This window comes from Chenopodium quinoa, unplaced genomic scaffold (assembly GCF_001683475.1).
Source record: "Chenopodium quinoa cultivar QQ74 unplaced genomic scaffold, ASM168347v1, whole genome shotgun sequence".
Classification (NCBI taxonomy): domain Eukaryota; kingdom Viridiplantae; phylum Streptophyta; class Magnoliopsida; order Caryophyllales; family Amaranthaceae; genus Chenopodium; species Chenopodium quinoa.
Window position 1 is genome coordinate 203884 of NW_018745000.1, and position 25137 is coordinate 229020.

At 35.9% G+C, this 25137-nt stretch overlaps 3 protein-coding genes and 1 long non-coding RNA gene across 4 annotated transcripts; all 4 read right to left on the minus strand.

The window, feature by feature from the left end:
• Positions 1 to 3335: 3335 nt before the first annotated feature.
• Positions 3336 to 8622, minus strand: LOC110707418. The gene is made up of 3 exons (XR_002508479.1): positions 8276 to 8622; positions 4704 to 4795; positions 3336 to 4020 (listed from the first exon to the last, which is right to left on the minus strand). It is a non-coding gene; the product is annotated as an uncharacterized LOC110707418 (long non-coding RNA).
• Positions 8623 to 10673: 2051 nt separating this feature from the next.
• Positions 10674 to 11903, minus strand: LOC110707464 (protein WEAK CHLOROPLAST MOVEMENT UNDER BLUE LIGHT 1-like; the record flags this gene model as incomplete). The annotated part of the gene is made up of 2 exons (XM_021885476.1): positions 10674 to 11344; positions 11487 to 11903. Coding segments are annotated over 2 exons (1053 nt in total), but the record flags the coding sequence as incomplete, so codon positions are not given.
• On the minus strand, positions 11822 to 17511 carry LOC110707447 (26S proteasome regulatory subunit 7-like). Its single transcript, XM_021885461.1, has 11 exons — positions 17126 to 17511; positions 16886 to 16967; positions 16201 to 16292; positions 16031 to 16108; positions 15660 to 15724; positions 14982 to 15126; positions 14677 to 14866; positions 13131 to 13159; positions 12847 to 13028; positions 12586 to 12761; positions 11822 to 12277 (listed from the first exon to the last, which is right to left on the minus strand). Exons 1-11 carry the CDS (start codon positions 17207 to 17209, stop codon positions 12120 to 12122), a joined length of 1281 nt encoding a protein of 426 aa, XP_021741153.1. The 5' UTR covers positions 17210 to 17511; the 3' UTR covers positions 11822 to 12119.
• Positions 17512 to 20471: 2960 nt separating this feature from the next.
• LOC110707448 (AUGMIN subunit 1-like) lies at positions 20472 to 23690 on the minus strand. The gene is made up of 6 exons (XM_021885462.1): positions 22980 to 23690; positions 22542 to 22674; positions 22312 to 22446; positions 22005 to 22128; positions 21101 to 21238; positions 20472 to 21004 (listed from the first exon to the last, which is right to left on the minus strand). The coding sequence occupies exons 1-6, from the start codon at positions 23242 to 23244 to the stop codon at positions 20897 to 20899; spliced, it is 903 nt and encodes a 300-aa protein (XP_021741154.1). The 5' UTR covers positions 23245 to 23690; the 3' UTR covers positions 20472 to 20896.
• Between the last annotated feature and the right edge of the window lie 1447 nt (positions 23691 to 25137).

The following is a 25137-nucleotide window of genomic DNA, read 5'->3' on the forward strand; positions in this document are numbered from 1 at the left end:
CTTCTGCACTAGTTAAACCTCAATTCAATCAAATTTTAATACAGGGTATTCGAGTATATTTTATTAATCTCTGTAACATATTGTTTATTATTTTTTATTAAATATATACTATGAAGTACTTCGTATATAAATTTTATATTTCCCTTCATGTCTCCAAATTAAGCACTCATGTTCATCGTATCATATGGACTAAGGTTTTTGGCCGCCCTTACTCCTCTTCTCCCTTGTAAAGGTTGTTTTTTAAGAAAAATTGCTCGGAATAATTCCACTTTTGGAACGTCTGTCCAAAATAATCCCACATTTGGGTTATTTTTAAATAATCCGATTTTATACCCAATCTGCTCAAAATGGTCCCGGGTGACCTGTAACCGGTCGAGTAGGTAATTTTTTCTTATTAAGTTTAATTTACACGTGTCACCATGTAATTGGTCAAAAAATAAGTTTTAATATTAATTTTGTTTTAAGAAATGATTATTAGTAATTACAACAATTAACTATTTTTAATTTTTTTCTAAACAAAAAAAAATTCAAACAAAACCCGCCCCACCGCGACCCCAACCACCTCCCTGCTCCGATCATCGCACAGATGAGGCCCAGAGCGGCCATCCCCACCGCGACCAGACCTTAGCTCTCGGGCACCGTTCGGCGACCCTCCCCTACCCCCTTCTATCGCCACTAAACCACCACAACCGTTACCAAAATCAAGGTGTGGGAAGGAGAGAAGGGCCGAAATCGAGGCGTTTGAAGGGGATAGGGCCAAAATCGGGGCGTGGGGAAGGGGAGGGGGAGGTTGCTAGAAAAGGGACCGGGGAAGGGACTGGGATCGAGACGGAAAATGGATTTTCGAGGGGTGTGGGATGGTTTTATGGCTCTTCGGAGCTTCGCCTGCGCTTTCCTAAACAGTAAACACTGCCTAGCTTTTCGTGAGGGAGGGGGTTGGTGGTTCAGGGGAGGGGGGTCCGGCACTGTCGCCGACGCTGTGGTTGGGGGCTGGGTGGCCGGAGCCGCTAGGCAAGGGATCAGGCTCAGGCGGCGGGGACGGTGGCTTGGGCAGTTGGTGGGTGGTTTTTTAAATATTAATTTTTTTTTATTTTTCCTTTAAAAAATTTAACTTTTTTTAAAAATTTTATTTTATTTTTTGACCAATCACAGGCCACCACGTGTCAGGTAACTTGTTATAACAAGTTACATGACTGGTTGGGATCATTTTGAGCGGATTGGGTATAAAGGTCGGATTATTTAAAAATAACCCAAAGGTGGAATTATTTTTAGCGGACGCCCCAAATGTGTGATTATTCCGGGGAATGTTTCCTTTTTTTATGATCCCGGAGTTATAAAACATCGTTAAATTGTCTTTTTTTTTATACGGTACAAGATGCACTAAACGATAGAAGTTTGATGAAGGATTTCTTTATACGACTAAGGGTGCGTTCTAATCACCTAATTTTTAATTATCTGAACTTATATGAACTTATCTTTAACTTATCTGAACTTATCAGAACTTATCTGATCTTATCTGAACTTATTAGCCTTCATTAGAACTTATTTTAGTTATAAATTTAACTTGGGTATCCCAAATTAACCCTTATCACAACTTATCTGAACTTATTTTTCCTAAACTTATTTTTCCTGAACTTATTAACCCTTATTTAAACTTATTTTTTCTAAAATAAGTGAAAATAAAGTGAACAGAACATGACCTAAATATATTATGTATAATGTATTACTCCTATTTGCTAGAGATCAAATCTCCCCAATCTTATTGTATAAAATCACCACTCCTGCAGAATGAACCTCCCTAAAAAGGGATAATTATCTTTTTCATTTCGTACTGTTTTTCCACAAGACCACTCTAGTACTCGTGGGAGAGATAAATATTTCAATTCCACAAGTTGTGTAATTGTGTCATGGTTCATATATATATATGCTCCCTTTGTTTCCGGTAAAAGTCATGTTACTTCATAAGTTCATAACTATTCACATACGTACGTAGTATCTTCTTAACTAAAATATTAAAATAAATATTAATGTATTTATTTACTTTCTAACATATTAATTTTTCATAATTTTAGATGTTTTTTTTTTGGTGTTCCATCCGATTTACCCTTTGGGCTAATCCGGATTCAGGGCTCAGCTCTTGGTGGTTAAGTTCCACTTTCCTCCCAATTGTTGTTACGGCGGATCGAACACGCAATCCTCCCTACCAAGTACAATCCCAATAACCACTGCACCAACAACCAATTGGTTACTTATAAGATGTTAATGATTAAAGTTGTACGTGTATGGACAAGTGTGTCATCTAACCTGAAAAAGGAACACAAGTCTATTGCCAAATTGGTTATCATATAAAATTGATCAATTTATACAATTAACTACCCCAATATTGGATAAATTCCAATTATTAACCTTCGAATTAGCCGTTTTTGTCAAGACAGATTATTGGTGTATTAATAAACAATGTCATGAAACCCCTTTTAATATATGTTAATAATTTTCAAAAACTTGACTTGCAATTTCATGACATATTCCCAAGTGCCAAGTCTGGTCATCCCCCTGCACAACTATGCTATATAGTCATATAGATGATGATAGTAGCTTAAACGCAGACACAAGTGACCAAAATGAAACACATTGAAAATCTAAATTAGGACATAACATTACAAGTAATCTCCCCGCTCCACTAAAGTTGTCCCATGCCCCTTTGTTTTTGTTAGAAGTTGGTTCATTTAAAAGCATGTGAAGTCGTGATATTTGGAATTTAATTTCATGTCTTTTATTGTTGCACCTCAATTGTTAAGGGTAGTAATATACCATTAAAGAAATGAGACAGACTCAATGAGATATCTATTTTTATTATATTGAGCAATATGAGACCGAGGGAGTGCTCCGTAATACATTTAAAGCTTAAAAATTCAAACCACTATGTCACTTGGAAAAACTTCAACAATGCTTTGCACAGTCATCAAAAACAATATGCAAAATATGGGGTCAATTTTAAAGTTCAAAACAATGTCAAAATCAAAACTTTAAAAATAGACTGCTGAATAAGTCACAGATACCTTTGCTGGGGATACTGTCATTTTCAAACGACAAAACTTGTACACCTGATCAATCATATGCCTGTACCAAGAAACTATAGAACATAAATTATTTTACAAAAGCGAGCGACAATGGCGGAAATAATTACATCACCCTCTTGAAAATGCCAATAATCAAATTCTATAAAGCAATTTAGCAACACCCTTTAACACGCTAATCTGTTGAAAGATTATCAGTCTCAGCACTATACTGCATCATCCGTGTGCATATCAATGACAATGACAATACAAACTACCTTCGACAAAGTATTGTGTTAATTAATCATAATATTAGGCTTTAACATTAAGGAAACGTTTCGACTACAGTTTCCACAATATTGTAATACAGATAATGACATGACAAATTACCATCAGAAACCGCAAGGCAGAGAAAAGCATCAAAAGTTCTAACTTGATCCTTAAGTGAACTCTTTGACCTCAACGTCTGACTGCTTGCTCAATTCCTCTTCCCTCTTCAGTCCCTTTGTTCATAATTTGTAGGCTTAAGACTTTGTGACTGGACACCCCTCTTGGTAACTTCGCTGTACATCTAGATTTCTAGAAACAACGGAAATCTCCTGTAACCCTCCCGGTCCAGCCTTAACCCCATTAGGCAAACATAATGATGTTTTCTCAGCTTGCAAAGTAGCCACTCTATCTCCTGAAGGGGAAGCGTCTTCCTTAACAAGTGAGAAGTTGTAAAAGAACGATTGTGTTACCTTTCATCCTTCATACAACCAAAAATAATTTTACGAAAGAGTGGAACTAATAAATGAATAAATAAATAAAATGGAATCTGAGAGTATAACCCCATCAGTCGAACTCATCTAATCCTCCTCATGATAGGCTCAAAGTGCTTCTCCACCACAAAGCAGCCTGCTTCTGAACAACAACAGGTTGAAAGAGCCATAGATATCTGAGACTTCTCATCCATCACAGATTCCTGTACCGAGAAATTTGACGAGAGAAAGTTTGTCATGTAATACTGATACTGTGAAGCGAATGTGTTCAGAACAGAAAATCTAGCAGTATGGTGATTCCATCTAGAAGAACTGAACGGAAAACGAGCGAGAGCTACTGGATGCTAGCAGTTAATCAAAACCAAAAAAAATCACATGATGAGCATAATATATTTTTAATTGTATAATCAATCAATACGAGAATCTTAAACAAGCCTACAAATCTATCATCTTTCAGTATGTCACTGATCAACCATTCAACCCCTTCGTTTCTTTGAGGCTCTGATCTGTTTGTATCAGTATTCTTACAACTACTCATAAGTCATAATCTCATATTCAGATTATTAATTATTTGCAAAAAAATTATGGCTGGCAAACTGGTAAGAATCCCTTCACGCTAATATGGGCATACAAATAAAGGTCCAGGATTTGATTCGACAGTGCTACCACAGCCCAATTAATCATTTGAAAAAAGGTAATTGACAACAAATAGTCATCTCAGTTCTTCAATTTTGACAAACAAATGAATATAATAAACACATTAGCATTTCGAAATCACAAAATAACAAAAAAGGGCATAAAACATCCCAATTAAATGGCTAGATGTAACCAAACTGAGGGAAAAAAATTAGATTTTGCAACTTAATTTCTGAATGACAAAACTTACCAACATAGCTCATGATGCATCTATTCCAGCTTCTCCTTGGGCTACCAAATATAGGCATCATATGCAGTTTTCTGATACGCTATTACCTTCTCCTACAATTACAGAACAAAATTATCTTTCCATTCAAATGTCCATAAAACAAGGAATATCCAAAATTCATACTACAGCCAACACTATCCCATTCCACTACCCTGATGTCAACAAGGCCATTGTCTAAGGTATGGAATCAGATATTCAGATGTATGCATTCTGCTTTAGTTAAAAAGGTAACGTCACCAATAAAATCAAGCAGTAAAAGCCATGATGGTTAATAAGCATGATACATCCACAAATTACAGACAGTAATAGCACATGAAAAAACATAGCACATTCATAACTTAGCTGAATTTATCTCCTTATTCTCTCCTGCTCTCACAGAATTGTTGCACAAAAACCTTGCCATGCTTAGAAGCATTATTCTGGTCGATTGGGGAACTGCAATATAGTTCAATGAACAAGAAGCCCCACCCTCCATCCATAAATAATCACGTGCTAATGATAAGTAATTAAGTAGCCTTTGATGAAATATGTTTTAATTTCCGGATCACTGAGATTGTTCAAGTAGCACAATAAGGATCTGCATTACACTTCCAAACATGGAGAATACTAGTGACCGCAGCAACAGTCACAATGTCGGAGAAGCTGCATCTCCTAGAAAATCTTTCCTTGTCTAGGAGCATGACTCTAGTAAGTTGGGCAATTGCAAAAAGTATAGGAAAACTTGCCCCACCTCCCATTCATAATTAAACTCCTATTAATGCTACATACTCCTGTTAAAAAATTTCACTTCCAAAAATCATAAATTGTTCCAGTAGCACAATAATGGAACTGCATGTACAATTCCAACTACAACGTCAAAGCTCTAACCTCAATAGGATAGGGTCGACTTTATGAGCCAAAGATTTTATCTCCAATGGTAGACAACAAAGATCTTCTCCCTTCATTCAATTCTATTGAGTGTTATATGCTTCTTTAACCCCAATATATCCATGTCATTATCAATGCCCTTAGCTTTTTCAAAAATCCTTATGATTACAATTCTTCAGATTTCTTAATGGTGCATCTTTTGATCAACATCTCACATGCCCAAACCAATGCAACCAACTCTCTCTCATATTGTCTTCAATGCAACTCAAACCCTATATCAAAAGTATTTATTCTAAATTCAACTCCTAAAATGCTCCTGCAAATCCATCTCAAAATACAAAGTTTTCTAGTCAACTACCCCACTTTCTAACATGATCAGTCCTATACGATTTCTCCTTTAACCTTGGCTATATGTAACAATCAATAAAATTTTGATGGTCTCCAATTGAGCCAACAAATATAAGTGACATCAAGGGACTTAAAATACTCATGTGCAGTTCTTTACCATCTAATGTTACAACATCCTCATTATTTGACTCCTTAGTGCTAGATTCGCACTCCATGAAATAGGTAATACTCTGACTTTTGACACCAATGCTCTACTAAAGCATGCACCAAAGCTCTAGTGTCATCCATCTACCAAAATACTATCCACATAAACCATACACCATGTATGTTGAATACACCATGTTACAATTTCTAATTTCACTGCAAAGAGAAAAGGACTCAATATAGATCCTTGGTGCAATTCAATCGCAACAGAAAAATCCTACTTCCCAAGTCCGTACATTTGTTTTCAAAACAACATTTGCACTTAACACAAAAATACCGTAAGATGTAACTTGCTCTAAAATATCTTATCATTCGAAGTATTTTTATTACCATGATACCAAACTTTAACTTGTTTTTAAAGCAACTAGGGTCATGTGGAAACTAAAACTATTGCTCAACTGGCATAAATTTATTACTGTGTGAATATGGATCCCTTCAAACAGTTGTGATACAATGCAAGTCTTGAATGCTCTTCAGTATGCGGTACCAAGATGATGATTGGGAAATCTTTAAACATCAACATTATACAACAGGTCCCATCCCCGATTTCATGTTCCTACTCGTACAAAAAAGGGGAAAGACTTTAACCTGCACCTTAGAATATACGTGAGTGTTCTATTTGTAGTTTTGTACTAGTCACTAGTTACCCTCAAACAGAAAGCTCAATGTAATCCTTTGGATAATTTGCCAGGTATACTAACTTTTTCTTTCAAACTAACATATTTATTCACTTCTTGAGCAGGACTAGGCAAAGGGGTTCAAAAATCAGGTCGTATGATGGTTAGACTTGACACAAACTTTCTCAATCTCAAAGAAACAAATGAGAAGTGTCACTTATGTGCATTACTTCTCTTTTCTGGAACGAAAAGATATCTTATAAGCCTAATGAGATTTGGACTCTCAGAAAGATGGAACTTAATCAAGTAACACCTTCCATTCTCATCTTATTAACACTCCACTTCCTTAATATGGGACCATCACTTGAAAGAACATTTGCCAAATGCAAAAACTTATCAAAGCGATTACATGGACCAAATATATAGCGAAATTTATACCATCCCTTTCAGCATAAAGCAAAGAATAGAAAATGACAGCAAGAGATTTATTGGCTTCCTAGACATCATTACATAGTTAGTAGGGTATTAGTCACTAATTTTTGCCAGTAAAATCATTGCTTGGATGTTAAGATCTCTAGCTCACTCCTATCAAGCATCTATGCAATACCCATTTCTATAGGCATAAGCAACCGTGTACTACTAGCCTACTACTATTATCATCCATACCATTACTTCCAGTTTAAGGTTGCCAGGATGAATGCACCTTGGTACACCTCTAGGGCACTCGCATAGAGTAAGATCAAAATTCATCTCTACGGTTGTCCCGTTTGCTTAACCCTTCCATTTTCTCAAAATTTTAGCATTAGACATTGATGTCTCCCCATGGCCATAAGTAGAAAATCACTGCATAGTTCAGCATCCTTGTGAGATGAACTCTACTAAACCCTACTCCGAAGCAACAATATAGCTAAGAAGTCAAAAAAGCATGATGCATTCTTCTAAATCCTACTCCCAAGCAGCAACATACTCCCTCCGTCCCTTATTTTTTGCACCATTTGACCCAAAAACACTCACAAAAAGTGGGTTCTTTGTGCAAAATTAAGGGACAAAGAGTAGCTAACAAGCCGAAAATTATGTATGCTAACAATAATACACTCGATCACGAGAGTTCTAATCGAATCTTAATTTCCTCCACAAATTCACTCCTCTCTCCTTGTTCTAAATCATGATTTCAATTACAAAGATAACAAGGCAGCCTACAAAACATGAATCAAGCAGGACTTTGCAATGACCCCTCCTAGAAGTTTCTTCTTTCAATTGTTAATAGCAATAATAATACACCAAATACCAAAATATATGCCAACAATTATACCTTCATCTGCAAAATCCACCATTTTAAAAATTATTGGCTATAATACTTTGTGGGTATTTCTCCATCTATAAACCCCAATTGCATAATGTTAAATTGTATAAAAAAAATTAGACTATATATTCAGATATATATGAAATTAATTTCAAAAAAAATTAGAAAATGACAAAGAAAGAGAAAAGAAGGACCTTTATTTTTGCGAATGGTGCAGTAAACCAAAGTTCCTGGAACTTGAGTGTTGATTAATAGATTAACTTTGCAAGAATTTAGAAATTTTTCTAGGGTTTTGCTGAGAAATAGAAGACAAATGATATCAGTAGAGTGGAGAAGAAATCACAACGGTGGTTAACAAAGCAGCCAACCGCCTGCTTTGCCGTTAGGCTATTTTAGATTTTTTCGCGGGCCTAAACTTTAAAGGGTTTGTAACCGTAATAGACTAATAGAGGTTGATTAACCAAACTGTTGTTTTGCCAGTAAAAACATGAAACTTACTTAGGTCGGGTTGACTCATGAGGGGTTTCGGCCTGTTAAGACCCTTCATCATAAGGTCATACCTATAAAAAAACAACACATGAAACCGTATCTATCTATTGTGACCCTAGCAGATACTTTTCGTGTAAAGTTGTCGACTTGCTCGTATATACAGCTAGTCAAGTATGGTACTTTGTAGCTCATGTAAAATGGCTAGACAAATAAGACAATGGCATTATCTTGATTGCTTTTTTTACGCAAGAAGGAAATATCATATCATATATGATATATAGGAGACTAATATCAAAATTTCTTGATTGCGTGTACAAAATTCAGGCTAATATCAAAATGAAAACGATGGTCCTCCTACATTCCTCTCTTCCTTTCTCCAATTCTTCTTTGGGTATGAGGAAACTGGTAAAGTGGTAATGGTGCATAAACTTATTTACTTAACTTTCTTCATGCAAAATACTAATGCAATCAACTAATTGAATAAGCTTAGGTTGTGTTCGGATACTAGTAATTCATTTCAAATGCTTGAATTGAAATTCAGAATTTGATATTTTAGAATTCAATTCCAAAAGATGTGTTTGGAAAACATAATTATTTCAATTCTAGAATGTCAAATTCCAAGTCATGTTTGGGGTGAGTAGAATTTGTAAAGATGGAATTGAAACTTTTATGAGTAATATCAACATACTCCGTATTATTCATCTAACAGTGGCTAGTAAAATTGGAGGATACCAAAAAAAAAAAAAAAAAAAATTACAAAAACATTGCCAAATTAGAAGACTTTATCGGCAGTGGCCATCATCATCTTCATCACTAGCGTCAGATCATACAAGAGCAAATTATGAAGTAGATGCAACAACTCAATTTTATGTAAAATTGTGGCATAAATTTCAGATTTTTTTTCAAAAATCATAAAAGATTTGATGTTTTTACATCAAATTATAAACCCTAATTTTTGCCCCTTTTTAATGAGTGAATGAATAAAAAATGATTTCAGATAAATTGTCAAAAATAGATTAATCCAGAAGAAACTAAAGCTTTATTACTTTTAATTTTGGAAGTAAATTTGATACTTGATATGAGCTTCAAATTGACTAAAATATTTTGTTGTCGAGAAGTCGCGAAATATTTCGACACTCCAGCGTTTGCGGAGCAGTGGTTGCCGTCGGAGATATGTCGTGATATCGTGGCGGTGAGCAGGAATAACTAGCAGAGGAGAGAGACTGGACAGAAGAGGATAAAGGAAGGAGTGAACCAGAATAACTGCCGTTGGGTCGAATTTTGTATGATGATGTTGTTGGCGTGGCCTGCCACGTTTAGTTCCTCCTTAGACTGTTTAAATTTGTTTTCTTTCGGGGCCTAGCCCCTCTTTAGCATAAAAAAAAAAAGGTCCTTTATGTTTGAAGAGAGAGAATTTAGAATGACGTATATTGGGTTAGAATTTGAAATTCATAAAACATAACTGATTTCTGTAATGGCTTGGAATGGGGCCAAATACAATTCCAAAATTTTGAAGTATCCAAACAAGATAATTGGCCCATTTCTGGAATTTGAAATGAAATTATGCAATCCAAACAGGCCATACAATTAGCTTGTAAACAGCTAATAAATACTCCCTCCGTCCCTATTAAAAGTTCCCGTTCACCTATGCATGCGACATGCATATTTATGAGAGGTTATACATCAATGCTTTGAGCAATTACTCCTTAATTCCCTTTCTCATTTATCGTTGAAGTGCAGTTGCTACATAACCTATCTGAGCATATCTGCAGATGGCAAACAGAACAGAAATTTTCGAGTGATTCAGAATCCTTCCGCCTGATGTCTGCCTCTTATTTTCTCCGATCCTAAGCTAGATGAGATTACACTTGAATAATGTTCAAGTCTCCTCAGTGCTTTATACCCCATCTTTCTTTTTAATTGCATTGCGCCCTCCAAAGTCATCAGTGACAGTTTTTCATCAGGTTTTCATACTAAATTTAACGTGTATATAGGAGCTAAGGAAAAATGAATGACAGAAGAATGCAACAAGCTGTTTTCAAATCCAAACTCACTAGCTTATGATTGCCTAAACAGAAGATAAATCCTAAATACTAAATTCAAACTACAAATCTCTACAATAAACATTGCCAAACATGTCACAACTCACAAGTGTTTTTGCATTCATGCATGCAGGCAGTAAAAATAGTCAGTTTCAATTCTTTGTCCCAAGAGAGACTATCTTGGTCCTTGGCCATAGCTGCTCCAATCCTTTGTTCCTCCGCCTCTAGATGAGCAGCATGTGCAGACTCTAGGGTTTCCTTCGTAGTAATCAGCTCTATGGTAAACTCCTCCACAGTCTTCTCAATCTCTTTAGATGCAGAGACAGCCTCTTCAGCTTTCTTCACAGCTTCTTCTTTCTCAGTCAATAAAGAAGCATGTTCTTTTTGCAGCAATTGCAGCTCTTCCTTTACAGATTTAAGGTCAGCAATTGCAGCAGCATGTCGAGCTTTAGCCACCTCAAGCTGTTGCTTGGCTGCCACACTAGCTTCGTGAGCAATACCTTGTTCCATCTCTACAACTCTGAGCTGGGCAAGTTCAGAATCTTGCTTCGCTTGACACTCTTCTGTCTGTGCTCTTTCCAGATTCAACTTTAGTTCCTCAACAAGTCTCTTAATGTTTTCCAAGTCCTTCAGTATCTGGATCTTTGACTTTTCAGCCATCTCGGACTGCTCCTTGTACAGGGGGATCTCTTGTTGTACCTTTGTAAGTTCTTGTTCTATGATTTTGCGCCTCTGCACATCCATAAGCAGAACTTCTAAATAGCTAGAAATCAATATGTCAAATCAAAATCTCATGTTCAGGAATTTAAGGCAAAATACTGGTCTACAAAGAAGTACTAAACCAAATTCGAAACAGAAAATCAGATATATTAACCTCCACAGTCTGAACTTTATGAGCTTTCCAGTCAACAATGCCTCCAAACTTAGAAACTGCTTCTTTCACAGATTCAAATGGCGCTGCTGTATCAATAAGAATTCTGTTTAAGTCATACTCAGCAGTAACGTTGGAGGGACTAACAGGAGTTCCACCTCCAACTGCAGCCCCAGCAACCTTGCCATTTGTGGCAACATCTCCGACAGAGGGAGCCTGAATGTCTTTTACAGAATCATTGACAGAAGCAAGTTCTGGAGAACCTGAAAAGACATAAGTAAGAGTGTGTTGAAAAGAGAATGAAATGAAACAGATAAAAACAAAGCAATCTGTTCTGATATGTGGTTCTGATCTAAAACGACATTTTTTATGCGATCTAAAGTATATGATATTCACAATCCTTGGTACAAAGACATCAGCTCAAAATGTTCCTAGTTTAATATGCTCTATAGTTTATTTGAAACCATTGTTTTTATACCAAGAATAATACGTAGTACTAAGTATGAGAGTGTTTTGTCACCAGCTTTCACAATGCTTTTTTGTTTTACTTTAAGTACGCAATTAAAACTTTTTTTACCCCCCTTAAATCACCCAAAACTGTATCCTATGTTAATATTACATGAAAAATCAACTGTTTCAGTTGTATATCATATACTTTGGGGTTGCACTAAACTTCTGGTATTCCATATTGACTTTGTTAATTGCATCAAGGAAATCTTTCTCTTTCACAAACTTCCTTCGAGCCCGAATTGCAAATACTCCAGCTTCAGTGCACACACTTCTTATGTCAGCACCTGTAACAACAGCTTGCATCTAATCAATATGCATTTATGTACAATTGAAAAAAAATAAAATAAAAAAAAAGAGCAAAATCTTGAAGTTTTTCTTAAATTCGGTGTCTCTCAACAATTTAGGCCACCTTCAAGAAGTGAAGAAATTGCATACAGTATAAATTATGTTCTCTTAAGGAGAAAGCAAGGAAACCTACTTCTGCCCTCTTCGGGTCTATAAATTGAAGAGTCACAGTAACTATAATTTCATGTGTGTGATCTATCTTTCCATGTTTTACATACACTAAAGAAAAGGGGGCAAACTTAGTCACCTGTGCAGTTAGGACACATGCGAGCAAGAAGTTCAAAACGAACGCCCCTTTCACAACTCATGTTCTTGGCTTGAATCTTGAATATTTGAGTCCTACCCTCTAAATCTGGAAGACCAAACTCAACCTTCCGATCAATTCTTCCAGGGCGCAGGAGGGCAGGGTCAAGAGTATCAGGTCTGGAAAATATCGAAAGAGCATGGTGAGATACTCAACAAGAATAAAGCCTTAGTCCTAAAATTACTTATTAGGAGCATATTTAACCTGTTTGTGGCCATAAGAACTTTGATGTTTCCACGAGAATCAAATCCATCAAGCTGATATGCTATTTCCATCATAGTATGTTGTACCTCATTGTAACCACTAGCAACATCAAAAGAACGTGCACCTCCTACGGCATCAATTTCATCAAAGAAAAGTATGCAGGCCTTTTTTGACTTAGCCATCTGTAACAATGCATACGTGTATAATTTAGCAATAAAGCAACTGAACAAAGAGGGAACACACTGGTATTAATTAATTTTTTGTGATCTTAACATAGTGCATACCTTAAATATATGACGAACCATTGCAGCACCTGATATACGTGTTTTATACAATGGTTTTCCCCGGTTTTACTTAGTAATTTTATATGGTTTTGAGCTCTACGGAGCCATTTCTTGCTAACAATCTCTTCTTTAGTGTATTCGATTGTTTTAGTAAGCTTTTCAGGAATATGAAGCGTTTCTAGGCAATTGGACGTGTTTTTAGTAGATTCGGAAGAGTTGATAGCCAAGAACTGCAATTTATGTGGAGTGCCCGACCGGGCATGGCTTGCCCGGGCAGACCGGGCAATGAAGAGTTCACAGGAAGAAGCCCAATTCTGAACGGTGCAACGCGCGCCCGATCGGGCAGGCTTCGCCCGGTCAGACCGGGCGATGAAGAAGTCAAGTTATGAAGATGCAATTCTGGAAACGTGTTACGCGCGCCCGACCGGGCGAGGCTCGCCCGGTCTGACCGGGCAAAGAAGGAAAACTGTCGTATTTTACGCAGCTTTCCTCCGCCCGATCGGGCGAGGTTTGCCCGGTCTGACCGGGCGATGTTCAAGATTGCGCGATTTCAGCTATTTCCGAATTTCTATCTTTTGAGGGTATAAATACCCTTTTGTAATTAACTTTTAAAGAGAGTTTTTCATTAGTTTTTCTCCTTAAGCCCTAGAAAACTCTCAAGAACCCTAGTTTTATTTCCTTTAAGCAATTTCAATCTTTTAATCCCAGATTAATCAATTGTTCATCAACAATTTGAGTTCTTTCAATTGGAGTAATTGGTATTTATCTTACTTCACTCTTTTCTGATATTCACTGTTCTCTAAATATGTTTTCTTTACTGTTTCTTGTTTTTGAACTTGATTTTGATTTTATTATGATGTGTGAGTAGTTTCCTTAATCCGGGATCTTGCTAAGCCCGATTATGATTGATGTATAAAGTAGATCTTTAAATTCCCCAATAATAATCCCAATTGACATGCTTAATTGATTGTGTTTATGCCAATACTAGATTAGGAATAATTAGTATTGTTATCATCCCTTTGTTCTTATTGCAACGGAAGTTGGGTATTAACGGGATTAGGTTATTCCAATTAAGGGTTTGAAGATCATCACGGAAGTAGATGATTGAATAATTAGGAATCTAGGCATGGTGTTTAATGTCCCTTATTCGCTTGATTCCACGGAAGTAGGCTTGATAGTTAATTTGGGAAGCCATTGATAACTTGGAAGAGACCTTTGGTATTATTATTAGGGATTGCTTTTCTTCTTGTCAATTGATTTATATATTGGGGGTAGATTTATTAGTTTATCAATCATAATCGTGGTAATGCTTGATCTTGGATGCTTTAGTTTATTGATTAATATTTCCTCTAGTTAATTGTGTTATTTAATATATTAGTTGATTATTATCATCCATTATTGATTGGTGACGTGCTTAGTGATTAATTGAGTCTGATTAATTGAATGAACCATAGTCTCTTGGGATTCGATCCTTACTTGCCCTACTACACAGTTAGAAGGAATAGTTAGGTTATTTTTGTTAGGTACGCGATAAGCCTATCAGCACCCCCACCCGTTCTCCTGTAGATAAGCTGAGTTCCATTTACACGAATGAAGCAGGCATCAGTTCTGTTAGCCACAGCTCTGGCTATGAGTGTTTTCCCTGTCCCAGGAGGACCATAAAACAAGATTCCTTTAGGAGGATCGACCCCTAGAGCAACAAATTTTTCTGGGTGAAGCATGGGTAATTCAACAACCTGCAAACAGAAACATAGCTTAAGGAATACTAAAATAGAAAGCGAGTAAATTTTCTTACACCATTTTCATTTAGAAAATTTGAGTAAACTTTTATTTAAAAAAACAAGGACTTACTTCTCGGACCATTTGTATCTGTTCTTTGTAGCCACCAATATCATTGTATGTTACATCAGGCTTCTCCTTCACTGTCAACAAAGATGCATCGGGATGAATTTTAGGAGGTAAGGGTATCTGTATCTTGGGCTTCATTCTAGTAATCCTGTTAAAATAAGCACACCAACTTACCAGTGAGTTTATGTGTCTAAGATGGATTTTTAGCTGATATAATTTCTGTGATTCATGTCAGACACAGAGTAAAGGATGCATTGTAGTAAGGTGAGAGTAGAAGATGAGCTTGTAGAAACTCTCAATTTAACAGACAGTACTATCCATATAAAAGTAGTAACTCTCAGTTTATTCCAAAATTCAAAAAGCAGTAGAAAATTAATAGGAAATATAGTTTGAGACAAAGGGCTTAAACTCATAGTTTGAAAACACTCAACCTAAAGCCAAACAAGCCTTAGTTTATCCATGTGACAGTGCAGAATTCTGCAATAACGATCAGAAAGCGAGTAATATAGTTCAGACTACAGACACATATGCTAGCTATATAGCCAACATGGAATCATCAGCTGAGTTCTGGTGTACTAGCTTGCACTAGCACCTAATCGAAGTAATATGTTCACATTAGTGACAGTAAGTTACATCAGGGAAATGAACACACAAAAATATCAAAGAGCATCAACAACATACCCAACACGTGTGCCTTCTTCTATATCAGTTGGAGACACTCCATCATCAAGCCCAACAATCAAAACCTGTGATAATTTATTAAATGAAAATGGAGTAAGAAAAGTCGTAGGCAGATGTATTCCCACTTTTCTTCTCTATTTATGCTTTCTAAACATACAATTATGCAAAAAAAAAAAAAAAAAACCGTTAGTGAAGTCTTAACCACATAGTCAATCCTACAGTGGCAAGAGTAAAACAGTTAAGCCTTGACCTGCTACCTACTGTTACATGTAAAATGCTCTCATATTACAAAAGAAGCCTGCTAGGGAGCTGAGAAATCAGTAAAAAGAGGAGTTTGTGGGAAACAAGAGGAAAAAGGAAGCATCAATTACCTTTAAAGTTCCTGACAGTTTAACTGCATATTTAGCTTGTTCGGTGTTAGGGTTCATTATGCTGGTGCAGTATGCAACCTGAACGTACACCAGTCACCATAAGTCCACAACTATTAAGAAAATTGAAGACTATTATTCAGGAGAGAAGAGAATCAAGATAAACTTATTACATGGAGAGGTTCTTCTGTCATCTTCATTAGTATATCCGATTTGAGATTCCATTTGCCAGGAGCTGATAGTCCTGTGTCAGAATCCTCAACTCCTGTCATATAAGAAGATTAATTAGCTCAATCCTGAAAACTAAATCATAATTCAATATCTAGAAATAACATGCAATGTTTCATTAAAAAGCAAAAAAAAAAAAAAAATGTCTAGAGTTTCTGCCAAATAAATGACCTACATCACTTGCAAGATGTAACCCTGACAAATGAAACAGGAACATCAAATACAAAACAAATCAAAATATTATATTTCTAACAGCTTTTTTCCTTATCATACTCGAACTCTTCCCTTCTCCTTATCATACTCGGACCCTTCCCTTCTCCTCAAGACTTATGTATCTGTGTCAAAATCCTCAACACTCCGACATACCACTTGGGCATTGTCAATTGACACTTGATAATATACCAACTATGTGTACATACATATAATTGGTGTTTGTCCCCAAACATAATACATGACCATGAATAACAACTGATCGAGCTAAAGTTAATTGCTGAAAGGCAAGTTACTTATATTCATAGAGCCATTGGAGATGATGCAAATCATGCAAAGAACAAGACATAATTTCAAGTACTACGTACTAACTTGTTAACTTATACAAAGCATAAAATTTAGGTTGCATTATTTCCGTACCACATAATTTCTTAACCCTCCTAGCATATTTCTTAATCTCCTTTTCCAATTCATCAATGTCGGTAGAGTAAGGTCCATTTCCCTGCATATATTATCAAACTAAAAGTCTCAGGAAAAAAAAACTATCATTAAAACAAGCATAATATTTTTTTTCCTCGACCATTTTAATCAATTAATCCTTAAAATAGTAAATAAAACCATTTAAATAATCAAGAATGAGAAGAGTTTAAACTGTCTTACATATTTTTTCAAGAAATCGATGTCGAATTTGTCTAGTGGCTGAGCTGTCTCCTTCTTGTGATTATTCTCAATCTCTGTTTCCATTTTTGTACCCAAACTGAATATTTTCAGAAGCAAGTAATCTAAATTCCTGCCAAAAAAAAAAAAAAAAAAGTATGGTTATGATTTCTGCCATTGAATGAAAAAACTATCTAGGATTATACAAAACTGGGTATCTCAAATACCGTGATTTTTGACACATTAACCTGATTAAAACAGAGGAATTTAAAATTAATTTCATATTAATACGTGATTATCACAAATTCAGTCTTGTTTTTCTTTATAGCAGAAATCCCACAAAAATGCAAGTTTTTCTCCAAGAAAATTACACTGGAATAAAAAAAACCAAGTTCATCATCCAAAAATCATAGTTTATATACCAGAAATGATGCATGAAATCAGTAAAAGAAACGAAGCATGGAATATAATAATCAAGATATTACCACAATATAATGCTTGAAATAAATAATACAAGAACTAGAACAATCTTGCATGCAAATAGAATGATTGAATTATGGGTTTAAATTTCATAATATGATTGAATTTGAAGTTACAAAATGAAAAGACTAACCGATGAATGAAAACAGAATTAGCAGAACAAGTTTGAAGTCTCTCAATAAACTCAGGTTTCTTGAAAATGAAGAAATCAACAGTGTTAAAACAAGCTAAACTGAAATGGGTGATGTTAATATAAGCTGATTCTGTTAGGAAACGGTTGTACTAATATAGTCTTAACTAACTTTTGTGAAGGGTTTTATCGGGTATACTTAAAACCAATGAATGTTATGATAATCAGGGGCGGAGCCATGTAGGAACAAGGGGGGACGGTTGTCCCCCCATTTTTCCAAAAAAAAATTTAATTTATGTTAGCTTAAATAAATGCTGTAAATAAGAATAAATACCTTACATGTATACCTTATATAACAAAGACAACATTTGGTCTGGTGGTTGATGGGCTTGAGTAAAGCTTGTATTTCTCTTTGATCCTAGGTTCGATTCTTTACCCGATCATTTTTTTTGTTTCTTTTTGCTATTTTTGGACTTTATTTTTATTTCATTTTATAGTTTATACAAAGTGCTCCTATTTAACTTCTTTTTCTTGTTTTTGGATTTTGCCATTTTTTTTTTTACTGGTTTTTAAATTTCATTATATAGTATGTAATTTATATATACAAAGTATTATAAGTCTTCAAACCTCTAATTACTCTCATTTAACTGTTTAATCAAGTATCGCCTTGTTGATAGTGATTACTAATGTGTTATTAAACTATTTGTAATGAACACATGTCTCCGTATTTTTTTATCTCTCTAATTATGTGTGCCTAAATTCTATTTTTTTTATAGCTTGTTTGGAACTAAGTTTCCAATTTTATTTTTAGTCAAAGAAAGTTTATTTATTTATTATTATTTTTTTTTTTAAAATGTAACCCAAATCCCTTTACATCTACTATCAATTTGTGTAAATGCTTATCATTTGATAAATCATATTTATCGATTATTAAGGATTACATACCTTAAAATTGGGGTTTACCAGCATAAAAAAAAAAATTTGGTTAATAAATTTCTTAATATGCAATTAATTTTTTAACAACTCCTCTTTCACCATATAAGAATAATTGTCATATCTCATAAGCGATTTCAAATATATATTAAACAATTTATGTGATCAATTTCTTTTTTCTTATAATTATTGTCGATTATTAAACATCTAAAAATTGTCCCCCCGGATTACAAATCCTGGCTCCGCCACTGATGATAATACTTGCTAGTCATGCAAATCTTGTCTGTAGCAATGCCGAAGTAAATTACGAGTATTATTTTATTTTTGAGTACATAGAGTAATAAAAGAGCAAATGATGTCATCACCGGATTTAACGAACTAAAAAGTACTTCACATACCACAATAACCGATGAATCTTGGCTTAGTGGCAAAGACTGAAAGCTTGTATACAGTAGGTTACAAGTTCAAATCCCCTCACTCATTTGAAATTTGGTTTCAAACCACACTTATTTCCGATGTTAGAATAAATTGTTTAAAATTTTTGATGTAAACTTATAACAGTGAGATCAAGGAGTGGGATGTAGAGAATAATGAAAGAGGGAAGAGATAAGTACAATTTAGGCAATGTAAAACCTTTGCTTTAATTTTGTTTACGGGAAATTCTCTAGGGATAGTCGCTTTTCCACCAAATCGGCCTACTCTTTGCTAGTACGACAATTAGTCGTTTCGATTGTCAACACTCCAGCTCCTGATCTATGGTGGAAATGTTTTTGGGGTCTCCCCCTTCTTCCTCGTTTTAAGATGTTTTGTTGGAAGCTGCTTCATGATGCTTTACCGTTGTTGGCAACTTTACTTTCCAAAGGTCTTCCGGTGGATCCAGTGAGTATTTTCTGTCGCACCAACCTCCAGACGACCTCCCATCTTTTCCGAGACTGTTCCTTTATTCGTCCTCTTTGGAATTCGGCTCTTTTATCTCTGGATGGTACTTTGCTGGCTTCTATTCCATTTCCTGACTGGGTTGTGGCTGTGGTCTCGTTTTATAGGAGGTCTAAGGATTTTGATGGTCTGATATCTTTCGTTTCCCTCCTCTGGGCTATTTGGGTTGTGCGGAATCACTGTATTTTCCGGCAAGCAGTGTGGTCTCCCTCTTTGATTCATCATCTTTCTCAAGAATGGACGGAATTTCAATGACATCTTTTATCCTTGGAAAGGCATTCTCCTACACTGTGTCAAGAGTTGGTGCCTTTGTGTCTGCAGGGGGGTGCCTCGGATCGTCTCGATCATTGTCTACTTTTTGACGGTGCTTGGCTTTCCGAGAGGTTTTCCGAGAGGTTTCCTCAGATATGGTCCTTGGAGGTGGTGCGCGGGCTTGTCGCATCGATAATGCTCTTCAGGCGGAATTACAGGCTTGTTTGTGGGCTCTTCGGACGGCGGTTCGTCAGGATATTCTTTGTCTCATCATCTACACAGATTGTGCTCCTCTGGTTTCCTTGTTTCAGCATCCTGGTTCTATTGATATTTCCTGTCTGTGGTTGTTTCGGGAGATTTAGGAGATGCTCCCTCATTTTTCCGCCTGTCAGCTTTATAGGGTGCCTCGGAATTGGGTGCTCGGAATTGGGTAGCTGCTGTGCATTGATTGGCTATTAGTGCTCGTGACCGCCGTTTCCTTTGCTGGTCTTTTTAATTAGTGGTTGTTGTTTTGTTTGTTTTGTTAGTGATCTTTGTAAAAAAAAAATAATAAATAAATAAATAAAAAATAAAAAAAAAACCTTTGCTTTAATTAGTTGGATAGAAAATACTTAAAGCTTCACCATAATCGATTATCATACATAAAGTAAGCAATTAGCGATCAACAAACCTTCAATTTGCACATTGGTCCATGAAGTTACTACAATTATAATACTTAGGCATGATATTTTCAAGGCTAATTACGCACTACTATGACATATAGCGGTCAGGCCAATCAAGTAACATCTAAATAACTCATCACAACTGCCAAAACACAGCGGCATGGAGTACACAACAACGCTTACACAACCTCTAAATATTAAGAGCACTATACAGAAATGTGTGAACAAGATTGATTTTCAAAACTATTGGTTGAGATTTGAGTGGGTGCACCAGGTGTTGTGGCTTCAAGTACAGTGCCAATCGACAAGTTAGGCGTTGACATCTTCTCAAAGTGACAAACTTGACCTCACTCAAAACACGATAAAATGTTAGATATGAAGCTAATCTGTTGTTGAAAGCGCAGACTGCAACACCTCCTCCAGGTACTTCTCTGCGGCAGCAAACTGTCTTCTCTTGTCTTCAATTGCCAGTGAAGCCAATGCTTTGTCCTAGAAAAGTAAGGGAAAAAAAAATGAGAAAAACAAGCTGAGATCATAAATGAAAAATCAACTATGGTGGCAAGTAAAGGAATTCGGATTTATTACAGGAGGCAAATCTTGGTAACTTCTCAAAGTATCGAGAATAGGTTTAGTTTTCTTCTCCATCTCTTTCCTGTGTTCTGCCATTTCTACCAATACCCCATGGCTGATTTCAGGGGCATAACCCACACGATTCAGAAGTGCCTGTTCATACAAAGGAAGAAATACCTTAATCAGTACCCAGTGCAATAAAGGAAAGGCAGCAAAACTTTGATAATCTGAACAGTTTTATCAAAAAAGAAAAGGCGCCGTAATTTTTGAAAATACCAAACTAATTTTTTCATCAGTCTACTGTCTAATTTATAGAGTAAAAGAGAAAACAATCTAGCAAGCCAAAAAAAGTGTCAAAATTTTGCTGTTTCAAAAAAAGTACAGTATACTGTAACAAGATGGAGAAATCAATCCATAATGTTCTCCTCTTTTCTAATAAACACTCATCTGATCCATAATTTCAATACTATTATACATGATCAGTTGCCCATACAGCCTAGTGATTAAAACCCACTGATTTTCAAGTTTTAGCATATAAACAACAAAAATCATATGTATCTTCCCCTAGGAAACACGGAGATTCCAACATCAGTTTGCAAAGCCAAAATGATCAACACATACAAGCAGTATACAGCTTAAGCCTCCTACTATTGATTTCACAAAGAAAAAGAAGCAAAAACATCACAAATGACAAAGTAGCCTCAAAGACTCACACAGCACTGTATATTGAACCAGCATCCAAAATATTTAAATGGATGTCACATATGGAGATAAATGAAGCATTCCTATTTCTCAATCACGAGCATGCAACTATAAAAAAAAAGTCATACGAAAGGCCGGCAATTCCATTCTATTTCCCTACCAAATGATAGCAAGCAATAGTTTTAAACTATCAAACACAACAAGTAATGTACACTACCTTGTAGTTGGAATATCTCTGATTGTATTCACGCTCTTTTGAAACCAGGAGTGGCAAGTTTGTCTTCCAGTTTTCAATTTGAGCCTCGCAAGGAGCTACTTCATCTTCCAATTGAGCAAGTATTCTAAAAATATGCAAAGCAGCTACAATCATTAGTTTGACCCGAGAAAACTAAACTAGTCAAACTTCTAAACAAAAATATCCTCAAAAAAGTTATCAAGGTAACAACCACAAATTTACCAAACATAATATATACAACTACTCCACAAAGTACAAACGTTTCTGACAAATCTCACTGACAGCATACCTTTTCAAGTAAGTTAGCCTTGCTATAGCCTTTCGTGTATAATCAAGGAGCACCTTAGATTCCTTTTGTACCTTGGCCCTCTTCTCCTCTACTCCAGACTTTCTGAGCGAAAGATCTCCCATCGACACAAGGAAACTAAAAGCATATTCATTCTTGTAAATTCTCTAGAAACCTAGTTCAAAAACCAAACGGTATTCAAAAAGATAAACATTGTGCCAAGCAAAACTCACCTGCTCAACTCAGTGTCTCTTATGTTCAACAAGTTGGCAACACTCGCCAAAACTTGCGCCGAGCCCACTATGCTGGATGGCAAACTCTCTTGAGCCAAACCCACATTCTCCAATAACTCCCTAATCCTTGCAGCTAAGCAATCCAAAACACCCATCAAAATCATCAGAAAAAGAAATCAAAACCAACTTAAGCAATTTTCTTAATCTAATTTACTTTGGCTAGCCACTGCCTCATTTTTCCAACTACACACTCGAAACCACATACTCGAAAATCTAAACTCACACAAACCAATCATAAAAACCAATCCAATGTATACAAGACAAGCCAACATAAACTATAATTAATAAGCAATTCAAAATTCCAAACAAAACATACAATCTACAACACAATGCCTTTCAAAGATATCATAAACAAGTTTAAAGGGTCAAGGCCAAAACCTTGAGATCGATACTCGGCCGCCTTTTGTCGAAAATCATTGGCAACAATGCCAGCAGCTTGAGTCTTAGCCTGAGAAACAGATGCAATATTATGCAAATGTGCAATACTTCTAGGGGTGTATTCGAATTCGGGCACATCTTTTCCAACAGCATCAAATTGAGAAACAAGCCATGCTTTAACCTCCTGAATTCGGGCAGCATCAAACCCACTACCCTTTAATTCATTGCTGCCCGATGGATCGGACCCAGAAACCAAATCACTCATTTTTCTTCACAAAATCACCAAATATATAAGAAATATAACTTTTTTACCGAAAATTGAAAGTACCCACGATCACACACACTGGTGTACAAATTGATTACTTCTTTATTGAAATTTTTCTGGGGTTTAAATTGAAATCTGCTGCACAAAAGTTTCAATTCAACTACCCAAATAATAGAATTGGAGTTTGAAATGGAGTAATAATCGAATTTAATTGAGAAAAATTGGAGCTTAGGGTTAAGTAATTAATTGAAAATGAAGAATATATACCTGAATTAAACAGGGAAAAGGATTGAATTATTTCGAATATTAGTTGGAAAATGAGGATAAATTCGTTGAACAAATGCTGCGTGTGTCAGCTTTTTGGGAAATGATTTCCCGGTGAGGTTTGCGGGGATGTCAAGTGAGAGACGGGAAAACGGTTGTTGAGTGGGATGAAAGGAAATGAATTGAAATTTGAATTTGAGTCATTAAAAATAAAATGCATCGTTTTGTCTGACAAATCATGAATGGACCACTCAATATTAGAGTACTAACGACATATTTAATTAAATAGGTCGGGTTAATGTTGACTATGTTGAGAATTGAAAAATAACCATACAATATGGAATTTAAATATAATATTTTGAGTGGGACTAATGACACAACACGGCACATTATTTAAATGGTCGGATTAGTGTTGAGATCCTCCAACCCGTTTAACTTCGAACACCATCACGAGAATGACACGATACATTTGCCAGTTCTAGTCCATATATTCAGTCAGTTGGTCGGCTCAAGTTAATTTTAACTCGGCTTGATCTTGATCTAGACTTTTCTATTATGAGTTGGTTGGTTGAGTCAATAATGCTTTTGATATTTTAAGTATAAAATTTGTATTCATTTTAATGTAATTTATTTCTAAATTGTAGTTTGTATAATCTAATTTAAATGCATAAACACACAATCAGTTTTGACCTTATCAAATTCGAAACCTGCAAAGTGAGAGTACTTAAGGTACTATTTAAGATCTAGAAATGATATTGACCTAATTCCAATTGGGTTGAAAAGTAGACTTTCAGAGCTTTCCAACGATATATTATTTGTCTTAATCCGAGTTTGTAACCAGAAGTTATGATAAGATAAAAACGCGAAAAAATTGAAAACTTTAGGGGATAAACACCTAGAAATTTTGAATCTCCTACGTAATTTCGAATATTCTAGGCATTTCTCCCCTAGAATTTTGAAAAGGGGACTCCAGGGAAAGCTGGGGGGAAGAGGATTGATTCGAGGGCATAGAGGAGAGTTGTTTGAGGTTTATGCTATAAACTATGGAATGTGCACTTGTACAAAAGTTAAGCTACTTGTGGTGTTTAGGGGTTTGGCTATTGCATGGAATGGTGGGCATAAGAAAGTGCAAGTTTGTGTTGATTCGAAGGTTGTAATTAAAATGTTGGTGAGAAATACTTCCCCCAACTCTCTTTATATTCATATCTTTCGAAAGTGTCGCGCTCTCCTCACTCGTGATGGATGGAAAGTCACTCTTGGGCTTTATTACCGTGAGGCGAATCGAGCTACAGATTAGCTAGTCAACTTTGGGGTAGAAGCGTCTCAACCTCTAACTATTTTCTCGGCGGTCGCGAAGGATCTGAGGCGGTTTTATTGGAGGATTTGGGAGGTGCTACAAGGTCGAGAATGGTACCTGCTAGGACGTAGCTTTGGCTTGTTTAGCTGTTGTCTTAGGTGTAGGTGTTACTTAGTTTTTTCCTACTTTAGTTTCTTTATCTTTGGGCGTTATATAGGAAATAAGGGCACTTGTCACAAAATGAAGTCCTAACAAAAGGCGTGAGTCGTAGAATCACAGTTCAAAGTTGTCTCTCCTCTAGTTCTCTGCATCTGCACCACCTCTTAGGGGTA